The sequence below is a fragment of the Bufo bufo genome, chromosome 2, assembly GCF_905171765.1.
Source record: "Bufo bufo chromosome 2, aBufBuf1.1, whole genome shotgun sequence".
In the NCBI taxonomy this organism is placed as follows: domain Eukaryota; kingdom Metazoa; phylum Chordata; class Amphibia; order Anura; family Bufonidae; genus Bufo; species Bufo bufo.
In genome coordinates this window covers 164,559,551-164,572,770 of record NC_053390.1, presented here as the reverse complement: position 1 = coordinate 164,572,770, position 13,220 = coordinate 164,559,551, and the positions used below count along the sequence as shown (strand labels likewise).

The following is a 13,220-nucleotide window of genomic DNA, read 5'->3' as shown; positions in this document are numbered from 1 at the left end:
GTGTAAAGGAAACTGTTTTAGTCACCCATAGAAACCAATCAGATTCCATCTTTTATTTTCCAAAGGAACTGTGAAAAATTAAATATGGAATCTGATTGGTTGCTGTGGTCAACTAAGCCCATTTTCCTTTACACTAGTTTGGGGAAAATTGTGAGAGACAGCTGTTGGCTGAACAAAAGTATGTTGTATGTCTTCTGTGTTTTGGACCCAGTTCTGGTTGTAGTGTACAAATGCTGAAGAAAAATACTGCTCTGTGAAAGTGGCTTTTACACAGTGCCAGATCCATCTCACAATGGCCAACACTGGTGCCCAACGGATCCCATTGACTTATAATGGTGTCTGTCATTATGACTGGAAGAATAGTGCTGCTAGATGCATTATTTTTCCTGTCAAATTTGACAGATCTACCAACAGTCTCCCAGAAGAAAGCGTCTGATAGTAGTGTGACTTGAGCCTTCCGTGTAGTTTTATGTTAATTAGTACAGCAATTTAACTGTTTTTAGACTTGGCAAAACGTTGGAGGAAATGGTAGGAATTTGTAGGAGAGAGAAAGGTCAAATTTAATGAATAAATTACTATAATTGTAGTCTGCATGTCTAAACAGGGCATAAGTGAACATGTTTGATGTCAAAAAGAGTGTGCCTGCTGCCTTATACAGAACCTTCAGCTATTCAAGACTGATTTCATGCTAGGCCAAAACATAGGAAAGTATGTGGACAGTCAGAGGAAGCGTCCTGGAGGAATGTTACTACAGAGCTTGCCCTGAGGATGTTCTAGTTCAGTGATGCCCAACTTACGGCCCGCGGGCCAAATGCGGCCCGCGAAGCCGTGTCATGCGGCCCGCACAGTGACCTGGACTTTATCAGCGCAGGGAGCGCTGCGAACGGCACAGGCAGCAAAGCAATGCTGCCTGTGCCTGCAATCTCCCCGCCCAGCGCCGCCTCCTAGCTAATTTATTCACTGCACTTGCCTTTGTGAAATTGAAGAGAAGCGCCGTAATCTCGCACAGGTGCACTGGCAGAGGCATTGAAGTGCGCATGCACCGTCTTCCTAGCCTCTGCCAGTGCGCCTGTGCGAGATTACGGCGCTTCTCTTCAATTTCACAAAGGCAAGGCAAGTGCAGTGAATAAATTAGCTAGGAAGCGGCTCTGGGTGGGGGGGGGGGGGATATCTGTGGATGACACTGAGGAAGGGGTGTATCTGTGGATGACACTGAGGAAGGGGTGTATCTGTGGATGACACTGAGGAAGGGGTGTATCTGTGGATGACACTGAGGAAGGGGTGTATCTGTGGATGACACTGAGGAAGGGGTGTATCTGTGGATGACACTGAGTAAGGGGTGTATCTGTGGATGACACTGAGGAAGGGGTGTATCTGTGGATGACACTGAGGAAGGGGTGTATCTGTGGATGACACTGAGGAAGGGGTGTATCTGTGGATGACACTGAGGAAAGGGTGTATCTGTGGATGACACTGAGGAAGGGGTGTATCTGTGGATGACACTGAGGGGAGGGTGTATCTGTGGATGACACTGAGGGGGATCTAGGGAGGGGTGTGGGGATGTTGGGGTGGGAGCTCTGGAAGGGGTGGGAGGACCGATAGGTATGTGGGGGTGGGAGATCCGGGAGGGGGGGCCCATAATTTTTTTTGCTATGGGCCCCAGTCATTTCTAGCTACGCCCCTGATTGGTAAGATTGGTCGGGCACTGGAGCAATAGAGCGCCCTGCTGTAGGAGAAGCCGGCGGGAGATGAAAGGAGGAGGGGCCAGCTCCTGGTGGTGTTGGGCACACGGCGCAAGCATGGCGGTGGAGGATCTGACTGAAGCCTAAAGACCAGACATCAAGGTAGACCTGCAGAAGAAGGTGACAGCGCAGTATGTGATGTATACATGTGTGTAATGTATGTAGTGCAGTGTGTGATCACATACTGCACTACATACTTTACACACATGTATACATCACATGCCCTCTCATAGTAATAATGCCAAGATATGTGCCCTCTTCACAGTAGTAATGCTCACTCGTGCCCCCTCACAGTAGTTATGCCCTGATATGTGCCCTCTTCACAGTAGTTATGCCCTGATATGTGCCCTCCTCACAGTAGTTATGCCCAGATATGTGCCCTCCTCACAGTAGTTATGCCCAGATATGTGCCGTCCTCACAGTAGTTATGCCCAGATATGTTCCCCTTCTCACAGTAGTTATGCCCAGATATGTGCCCTCCTCACATTAGTTATGCCCAGATATGTGCCCTCCACACAGTAGTTATGCCCTGATATGTGCCCCCTCACAGTTGTTATGCCCAGATATGTGCCCCCTCACAGTAGTTATGCCAGATATGTGCCCTCCTCACAGTAGTAATGCTCACACGTGCCCCCTCACAGCGTTTGCATTTCTTTCTGGCAAAGCTACCTGGTTCCGGCCCGCAAAATTTATACCAAGTCTAGTGCGGCCCTCAGATGAAAAAATGGTTGGGCACCACTGTTCTAGTTTATACATTTATAATGAATTAATATCTTGGCATTAAACTTGTTCTATAATATGTAGTAAAAGTAACAGTGTTTAATTAAATGATTAAATTGTATTTTTAGCAATAATGTTGACCAGAATATGAGAAAAGTTTACAGGGTGGCCCATAAAAAAGTAGACCGCCTCTAGCGATAGTATGACGAGATGAACAAGCAAATGGATTTTTTATTTTTTTTTGTTACCCACAGGTCCCAAAAGATGCTGAAAATGGTCCCCATTCACGTCAATGCATCTTTGGGCACGTCGGATTATGTTGGCTGATTCTGCTTGTGATGCTGCGGATAGTGTTTGTGGTCTTACTTCCAGGGAATGTGGGTTAATAGCGGACACTTTCTGTTTTAAATTTCCTCCGAGAGAATTTTCATGTGGACAAGTCTGGGGAACGTGGTGGCCATAACTTCTTGCTCACAGTTTGCTCTTCCTCAGGTCATGAACCCGTGCCAGTGAATTCGATTGTAAGAATAATGCAGGACATTTTTTCTTTTGGTGTTTGGTTGTAAAACTGTTCAAAGATGTTCAGGTAAATTGCGGTATTCACAGTTGATTTGAAGAAAATTGGTCTGACTATTTGTGTTCCTGACACTGCGAACCAAATGCTAGTTTTCTGGTCGTGGAGTCAAATGGTGATTTTGAGCGGACCAGTACCTCTTATATTGGGAATTTACGCGACCTGATAAATGAAACCAAGCTTCGTCTGTCATGAAGTACAGCAATGGGTCCAAATGTCAGTAATCATAATCGGCAACCAAGTCCAGTAATTTCCACGTTTAGCTTTGTCAGACGCTTTCAGTTCCTGCACACACATTATCCGGTACGGTTTCAGTTTCAGAAATTTCAGCACTCGCTGAGACGTGGTGTGTGATACACCAACCCAATAAGACAGTCTTCGAGTTGATTTTTGGGGACTACTTGCAATCCGCTGTCGAATTCCGTGCACAACTTCAGCCGTCCTGATCGATGGAGGCCTTGGTTTCTTCGTGTTTGCAACATAGCCAGTTTGATGCCATTTCCGAACCAGATTCTGAATACGTTCAGCTGGTGGTTTTGTTCCTGGATACTTGTGGGCAAAGGTCTCTTGCGTTTCCTTAATTGATCTGCTTCGCACATAGCCTTCCACAATCACTATTCGCTGTTTGAGGGAGAACACCATCTTTCTGACACAATAGGCCACTGAGCTCTGATTGGTTGGTATGGACAACTAAGACAGAGTTACTATTAGGCAGTTTGATTTTGGAGATATTGAAGGTGTGGCTACTTTTTTGCAGTTGGGGCTGACATGAAATGAGATGGCTCAGCTACTTATACCCCAGTTAATATAGCAAAGTTGACAAGTGGCAAATATAACTGGCAAATGTAATATGAAAATCTGTTCAGCCCATTTTACAAAAAAAAAATCAACACTTTTTTTTAGACTTTCAGAATAAACTGTTAGTTGCTGGTGTCTATTATTCTGATTGGTCTTATGTATATTAATTCAAGTGATTTCACAAAAATAGTTTCACTTCACTTTAAAGGGAACCTGTCAGGAGCTTCATGCTGCCCGAAACATGGCCATCATGACAGACTCTCTAGTTGCAAGCAACAATGGCCCTGATTTATCATGCCTTCACTCCAGAATTCTGGCTTCAGAAAGTCGCAAAATGGGACTTTTGTGACTTTTTATGTGAGATATATATATTTTTTGCATTTCTACAGCACTCATTCCAGTTTTGAAATATTGGTGGGAAAGTGAGTTTGTTTAACTATGTTAAAGGACATCTGTCAGCAGATTTGTACCTATGAAACTGGCCGACCTGTTGCATGTGTGCTTGGCAGCTGAAGACATCTGTGTTGGTCTGATGTACATATGTGCCCGCATTGCTGAGAAAAATGATGTTTTCATTATATGCAAATAAGCCTCTAGGAGCAACGGGGGCTTTGCTGTTACACCTAGAGGCTCTTCTCTCTCTGCAACTGCTGCGCCCTCTGCACTTTGACAGGGCCAGGTGTGATGATGTTGTTACTGCCTGTCCCTGTCAATCATTGTGCAGAGAGAGCGGAGCCTCTAGGTGTAACGACAACGTCCCCATTGCTCCTAGAGGCTAAGTTACATATATTAAAACATAATTTTTCTCAGCAATGCGGGCACATATGAACATGGGACCAACACAGATGCCTTCAGCTGCCAAGTGCACATGTAACAGGTCAGCCAGTGTCATAGGTACAAATCTGCTAACAGATGTCCTTTAAAGAGTTTAAAAAGTCACAATCCCACTCCAGGAGGAGGGTGAAGCAGGAAAACTGGAGCAGTGTTAGGTTTAAGAATAAGCCAAATTTATCGAACAACATCTGACATTTGATAAATGTGGCGCCAACAGAGACTCGAGCAAAACTGACTTCAGATATTCCCCTCATGATAAATTCCCCCTCAATGTTTTACTCTGAAATGTCTAAAGAGTTTACAGGGGCAGCTTTCCATATAAAAAAAAAAAAAGGGCAAGGGACCATGGTAGACTTTCTTGCGATAGTCATAAGGTTGCTTGTGACACATTTGCACAGTGGCAGTCAGGAGTATTGGTTGGTTGACATACACTGTGCCATCTAACCACCAGTTTGTTGCTTAGTTTTAATTATCCTTATATAAAACAGCAGGAAGTACCGTATTTTATTTTATATCGTGTTGTGGTTCTGTAACTCCTGTATTCATATAACTCCTGTACGTTCTTTCTGCCTCCCACTTTCCCTGTCAAAGAAGAGAATTGAGTGTCTGCAATTTAGTAACTCCCATATGCACATTTATGTGAATAATACAGCAAATACTCTTCCTTTAAAGCTTCACAGCGGAATTCTTGATAATTCTCTTTTCATGAGATGTTTTATCTTCAAAAATACATAAATAAGCACTTGAAAAAAGGAAAATGCACATTTACATGTGGGATTCAGGTGCTCGGTTCTAGCTATTTGTCAGAAATTCAAAGCTCAGCAAGAGATATTTAATTACCCGTGCAATCTATGCAGAACATATTTTGCAGTGAAATCCTTTTGATGAAAGTGTAATTTCCTCTAATTAAAGATTTGTTTTATTTAATTGCATAAGGAAGGCCAACATATTGTCCCCTGTATCAGAAATTGCTTTCTAAAAAACTGTACTACATGAAACAGCGGCTTTTAATGAACAGATTTAAATATAGGCAATGTTTTATATTTATTTATTTTTTTACATTAGTGAAAATATATCTTCTTTAGCACAATACATCCCACCTAAATGGGCTATGTGCACTTGTAGAATCATTTGTATTGCTCTAATGGGTCTAAAATGGAAAACTAGGCAAATTATCTTGATGACATTTTCTTACCATTTTAAGTATACAGTCCTTTTAAGACCTATGTGTAGGAGGTTATTTATTTTTAATGTTGTTATTTTTCATAGTAACTTATCAAAGGTTTTGATTAGTGGGGGTCCAAGTGCTGAAACTTCCACTAATCGATAGAATGAGGAGAGAGAAGCGCTCACATACAGCAATCTACACGAGACAAACTCATAGGGGGGAAAATCTGTTATGAGAGAATATTTGAAGTCCGTTTTGCTCGAGTCAGTGTTGGCATACTTTGTCATATTTATCAAATGACTCCTGTTATTTGATACATTTGTGTTATCCTTAAACCTAACACTCTTGTCTAGAAAAGCTACTCCAGGTTTCCTACTCCACCCTTGGTGGTGCACACATTTCCATATGGCTGTGTAGTATGGTGTCATGCAGTAGTGTACCTACAGCAGAGCCACACCACATGACTGTAATAGGACCTGGGGGACCCAGCTCTAAACTACTACTTCTGTTCCTAACATAAATCTATGGCATTTAAAGCAGCCACCACATGGAGGAGTGCATTGGTATTTTTATACCTTCTAATTCAATATAAAAAACAATAAAAGATATAAATTGATATGCACTTAGCTCCCCCTAGTGGTGGTTGCAGGCAGCCAGTTTTATCATGTCCTGAAAGGAAGCGGGAAGCATAGAGCTGTATGGGGGAGAATTATCAGTGTATTTATGATGTAAATACATTAAGAAATATGGGAAGAATTTATCAAGCCTGCGCTTCAGAATTCTGGCTTCATAAAGTTGCCAAATAGGGCTTTAGAACTTTTTATACCTATTTGTGCAAAAATTGTGATATTGTGGGTTTTATACAACTTTCTCCAGTTTTGAAAAGTGGGTATGAACATGTACATGGTTAGTCTGTCGATTTTAAGTCCAATTTATGAACTGCAATTGTTTTGAAAAGTTGCAAAAATTGTCCCAGTTATACTCCAGGGTTGGCATAAAAAGTTTAACATCTGAAGGCAGGAATGTTAGACCTAAAAAGGCTTTCCAGTTTGCACTAAAATCCTATAAAATAATTTATGAAGGTATCTGTAATTCTGGATTTCTTTTACCTTTATTGCTCCTGCTTCCCTTTCTGGGCTGTGGTCACACGACCATGTACATGCAACTCTTTCTTATTTCCTGTGGTGTTATGTCCATGGGTGTATCAAAGCAGCAACAGGGGCAGTGATGGGGGAGAGTCTATGCAACTACATCAGTGTTGTTAGGGGTGGTGCTGGCGCTGTGGCAGAGTAAGGGGAAGTGCATTAAGGGTTTGGTTCGATACAGCAACAAGAAGTGCTACGTTTAGTAAACCAGAGGGATTTGTTTACATGGTGAAAATGGGTTAGGAGAGACCAAGTTGAAAAAAAAAAAGGTTAGGGGAGATATACATGAGGTAACAACTACAAGAGAATATCTTTAAAGCATAGTTATCCCAGAAAAGCCATTTAAAGATGCACCACATATATAAAACATTGCACAACATTTAGGAATTTTGACTTCCCCATTGAGTTCAGAAAAAGTTTTGAGGCTTTTGTTCCATGTTATCTGATATAGAAGTTGGGTGTGGGTTTTTATTATTAAAACTGTTCACCACTTAATAAATTTTTTATTTTATTTGCAATACAACTTATTTGGGGGGCAATCATAAGTTTTGCTATGGGGTCCTATGAAATCTGTGTACGTCCTTGGTACCATGACCCATGTAGCATCATACAGCCTATGTGCCATGGTATGAGGGCTTAAAGGGGTTGTGCAACTAAAAACTTTTTTTAACAGACCTCAGATTGGCCAGACCGGCGGAGGTAATCATACTTACTCATCCCCACCAGCTCCATCACTCCACAGCTGCATCTGCAGTCATCTGCCATAGGTCATATGACTGCCGCAGCCAATCCCATGCTTGTGGCACGTGACCCAGCAACATACTGCATGGGTGACAGGTCAAGGGCCAGTACTTGGTGACCTCCGTTGGTTCTCAGATGTTGGTTCTCAGAGACTCGGGACCTTTGGAGACAGCCATGGAATGATGAAGCCTGAATCCAGCAGCAGGGACCGGGTAAGCATGAACTCAACCGTAGGTCCAGTCACAAGAGGTCTGTTAAAGTTTTAAACTTGCACAACCTCGTTAATGTGGTTTGCTGAGAAATGCATCCAGAGATAGGGTTAAGTATTAGATTTTGTGGGCCAAGCACCCTTCTAGTGTACAGTGCTAATGCTGCTGATGTTTTTGTTAGCCGCTCTTGTCGCTTTAATGGGGTCAAAGCACACATCATGCTAGTTATTTCTGCAAACACCTGTGTATAGGTTGTCAGCGCTCAGCTTGGATCCCTGCCAGCTTGAAATAATGTTGTGTTTGAGTTGGCAGCGGTTGTGTTTCTTTTTGCTTTTGAACTAGAAATGCCAATCATACCTGCCCCCTTGATTGCACAGAAATGTTGAACAATCCTGCAAACAAATTGGTATTTCAAGGGAAATTTCATTAGAGTCATCAAACTTCCTGGCTTCTCATTGTCCCTTTTGTTTGTATTTTTCTTCAGTGCTCTGAAACCTCATTCTTTTTTGAAACCCGGAACAAGGTGGCCTGTAAGCATCTGTGGAAATGTTGTGTGGAACACCACACGTTCTTCAGGTTTGTATGCATGCATTTTTCTCACAGTGTCATTGCTGGAGCAAACGGCAGAGAACAAGAGTCATTTATAGCTTTCTACATATTAGTAGAAGGGTAGCGTGGAGAAATTACAGAGGGAAATACCATGCCAGGTTAGGGATCATGTACTGTATCACAAGAATCCCAAATACAGGAGCCATGCCTACCACTATATGAACCTACAGAGTGAGCCATTGGATTCCGTATACCAGACTGAGTCCTCCCTTAAAAGCACATCTGTAAAACAGAATCTGTCATGAAAGTAAGCAGCCATGATACAGGGCACAATATTGTTCTGATTGTGCACTGTATTACACTCCAAAATACCCAAGATCACCCCTACCTACAAAAAAGCACATGTTCTAGGATGGCAAGATCCTATGGGTTCTTCTGCCCTTTGCTCCATGGTTCCATCTGTTTGAGTCATGAAGTCACCTGGTCATTATATCCATCACTTCTGTACCTCAAGCGTCTCTGTTTAGATGTGGTGGTCAAAAACCAGTCACTGGTGGCTATCATATGGGGACTTGGGTTCTCATTGAAAGAATGGGCAAACTGTTCATCATGTATTCTGTAACATTTCTGTGAATGCATCACTTGGATTCCTGTTATGTACTATTGCAGGCAGAGGTCGCGCTACATTTTTTCTGGAAGAGTAAAAATACTCCTCTTAACATTTTTGAGGAGTATTTTCTGCCGATGAGGAGTACGAAAGTTGCAGTAATTCAAATAGTTAATACGAAGGCCTACATAACATTAAGAGGTTGCTATTTATGCAGGGAAACCATTACTAGTGCTCTAGAACTGTCTACCATGCATAAATAGCAAATTTAGACAATTTAAAATTTAGCTGAGGTCACTGTTGCTCTGAGGGGGTCGGCCCCACTGAGGTCACTGTTGCTCTGAGGGGGTCGGCCCCACTGAGGTCACTGTTGCTCTGAGGGGGTCGGTACCACTGAGGTCACTGTTGTACTGAGGGGTGCAACAGTGACCTCAGTAGTCAAAACGGATCCGTCCTGACTTACAATGTAAGTCAATGGGGACGGATCTGTTCTCACTGACACAATATGGTGCAATAGAAAACGGATCCGTCCCCCATTGACTTTTAATGTAAGTCAGGACGGATCCGTTTTGACTTAGACTTTTTTTTTTTTTAACAATAATGCAAACTGATCCGTTCTGAATGGATATAAGCGTTTGCATTATCGGTGCGGATCCGTCTGTGCAGATACAAGGCGGATCCGTCTGTGCAGATACAAGACGGATCCGCCTCGAACGCAGGTGTGAAAGTAGCCTAACTGGTTGGGGAACAATTAAATAATTATTGAAAATTAGGTTGATTTGTAACACATTTTTCTCCATATTTTTCCTTTCAAGGATTCCTGAAAATGATCCAAACACTCTGACGAGTAAGCTCAGCAAACTTGGCTCCTTAGGCTCCAGACATCGGTACAGGTAGGTGAATGTGTGCCTATAGGAGACCCTATAGTACAACAAATGAACATATTAGTAGATGTGTTTGCAGGAAATATTGGTCTGGATGCTGTTAGGGGTGTGTTGTTATGGTGTATCCAAAAAATTAAAGGGTAACTGTCATATTTTGTTTTATTTGCTAGTTTATTAGAGCTAGGCATGTATACCTGAGTTAGCCTGTCAATTATTGCCAAAAGATCTGTAATTACCTTATAATAACAGCTTTCATTAATGTCCTCTGTCCCTTTCCACTGCTCCCTTAAAAGACAGTTGCTATGGCTTGTCTGTCTCTGGCTAAGAAGACAGAGATTGACAGAAGGGCGGTCCTTCACACTGCATGCCTGCATTAGGCTTCAGAATGAGGAGGCGTGTCTCTCTGTAATCCAATCTAATTGGCTTGCAGGAAGCTGCTGGCTACATCAAGTGTGTATGGGAAGTGAGGGGGGAAGGCAGTTTTGGCCTCAGAGAACTGGCAGAGGAGCCATGTTGAGAAGGTCTTCATATTGTAAATGTTTAAACAGCCGTAACTAAGGGAAAAACTCAAGGAAAACAGTGGTATGTGAAGAAACTAAAGATTGCTTTATGCATAAAACTGCTGCAGCAGTAACATATGCTAAATTTTTTTTTTTTTTTTATGAAAACATGACAGTTACCCTTTATTAGTGTAAATCTTGTATTTCCTCATGATGGTTGTGCTGAAAGTCTTACAGAAATGAGCACAGTTTTATGGTGAATGTGTGAACTAGGGGCTGCAGTGGTAATATTCATGTACATATGCTTCATCAACTTTTTCTATTCTATTTCAAGTTTATGCTTTGAAAATGCAATCTGTTCTGTTATTCCCAGTGGTAGGACTGCCTCACAAATGTGCAGAGACCTGTCCATCCAGCTGCCCCGGCCTGATCAAAGGGTGGAGAGAAGTCGGAGCAAAACTTATCCTAAAAGAACAGCTCTCACGCAGCAGCCTCCAGGTATTGTTATCCCCAATGCACCAACTTTCTTCCATAGTGTAAAGTCTTAAACACATCAGCTTTGATAACAACGCAGGGAAATTTAAAAGGTATGTCCACTTTCGCAGCCATTTTTTTAAATTGCTCCAATGGATCTAAAAGGATTAAACAACCCTGCATCTGCACCCTACTTCTTGTTAGCCGACCAAATATTACTAAGAAGGATGGAATGGACAATTTTAATGAAGACTGTTTGTAGGGCACTTATTTCAGATGCATTGGGATAATAACAAATATATAGTTGTGTAGGTGGACACTGACTTTGCCCATACTGGCCAATGGAAGTTATTCTCAATCTTGCCATTAACATGCAGTGCGTCAAGTAAAGGGACGGTGCTAACTGCACCTAAGCAGGGCCGGGAGAAGGGTAAGCAGAGAAGGCGGTTGGGACTTGTAATTTATGAATCATTCTCTTTTTTCATCTGCCTGTAAATTTCTTTCTACAGACAATCGGGCTAAGCGTCTGATTGTGCTTTATGACACTGTCATGTGTAGTGCACCTTATATAAGAGCCTTGCCTTATGCAGACAGAATACTAAGCATGCACTGCTCTCATGGATGAAAGCTGTAGGAGTGAACGCTCATCAGTATTTTACATCTCTATTACATCATATAACATTCTGGCTGTAGCTTACACTCTGCTGGAGCAATCTGATTGCTAGAGGTTAAAGGGGTTGTCCAGGTTCAGAGCTGAAACCGGATAGATCCCCATCTTCACCTCTCCGGCCCCGCTGATGTGCACATCGGAGCATTTTATGCTCCGATGCTCTGCTTTGTCCTGCGCTGGATTTCGCAGGGCAAAGGCTTTTTAAGGAGATCCGGTGACGTACCGGGCTCTCCATAGGGACTGCTAGGCGCAGGCTTCCGTCCAGCAGTGAGCCCAGTGAGGTCACCGGCACTAATGGGCGGGCTTTAGCGCTGCCCTAGCCTGTAAAACAGCTAGCGCAGCAGTAAAGCCCGCCCATCAGAGACGGTGACGTCTCTGGGAACACTGCTGGACGGAAGCCTCCGCCTATCAGTGGAAAAACATAAACAAAAAAGTCCTTACCCTGCACAATTCAGCGGAGGAAATGCAATGCTCTGATTCTCATATCACAGGGGCAGGAGGGGTCAAGATGGGGATAACCCTTTAACCCCTTAAGGACTCAGCCCTATTTCACCTTAAGGACTTGGCCATTTTTTGCAAATCTGACCAGTGTCACTTTAAGTGCTGATAACTTTAAAACACTTTGACTTATCCAGGCCATTCTGAGATTGTTTTTTCGTCACATATTGTACTTCATGACACTGGTAAAATAAAGTCAAAAAAATGCATTTTTTGCATAAAAAAAATATCTAATTTACCAAAAATTTGGAAAAATTTGCAAATTTCCAAGTTTCAGTTTCTCTACTTCTGTAATACATAGTAATACCTCAAAAAATTGTGATGACTTAACATTCCCCAAATGTCTACTTCATGTTTGAATTATTTTGGGAATGATATTTTTTTTTTTTGTGGATGTTACAAGGCTTAGAAGTTTAGAAGCAAATCTTGAAATTTTTCAGAAATTTACAAAAACCCAATTTTTAGGGACCACTACAGGTCTGAAGTCACTTTGCGAGGCTTACATAATAGAAACCGCCCAAAAATGACCCCATTCTATAAACTACACCCCTCAAGGTATTCAAAACTGATTTTACAAACTTCGTTAACCCTTTAGGTGTTGCACAAGAGTTATTGGCAAATGGGGATGAAATTTGAGAATTTCATTTTTTTGCCTAATTTTCAATTTTAACCCATTTTTTCAACTAACAAAGCAAGAGTTAACAGCCAAACAAGACTGTATCTTTATTGCCCTGACTGATGTTTACAGAAACACCCCATATGTGGTCGTAAACTACTGTACGGGCACACGGCAGGGCGCAGAAGGAAAGGAATGCCATATGGTTTTTGGAAGCCAGATTTTGCTGGACTGGTTTTTTGACACCATGTCCCATTTGAAGCCCCCCTGATGCACCCCTAGAGTAGAAACTCCATAAAAGTGACCCCATCTAAGAAACTACACCCCTCAAGGTATTCAAAACTGATTTTACAAACTTTGTTAACCCTTTAGGTGTTGCACAAGATTTAATGGAAAATAGAGATACAATTAAAAAATTTCACTTTTTTGGCAGATTTTCCATTTTAATATTTTTTTTTACAGTTACAAAGCAAGGGTTAACAGCCAAACAA

General features: G+C 42.1%; 1 protein-coding gene across 2 annotated transcripts in view; it reads left to right on the top strand.

The window, feature by feature from the left end:
- EPB41L4A (erythrocyte membrane protein band 4.1 like 4A) overlaps positions 1 to 13,220 on the top strand; it is a 286,001-nt gene that overhangs the window by 213,355 nt on the left and 59,426 nt on the right. For both annotated transcript variants that reach the window (XM_040421621.1, XM_040421620.1), the window contains 3 exons: positions 8,416 to 8,507; positions 9,903 to 9,980; positions 10,845 to 10,969. In XM_040421621.1, the coding sequence (XP_040277555.1) occupies positions 8,416 to 8,507; positions 9,903 to 9,980; positions 10,845 to 10,969 (295 nt within the window). The remainder of the gene's footprint in view (positions 1 to 8,415; positions 8,508 to 9,902; positions 9,981 to 10,844; positions 10,970 to 13,220) is intronic.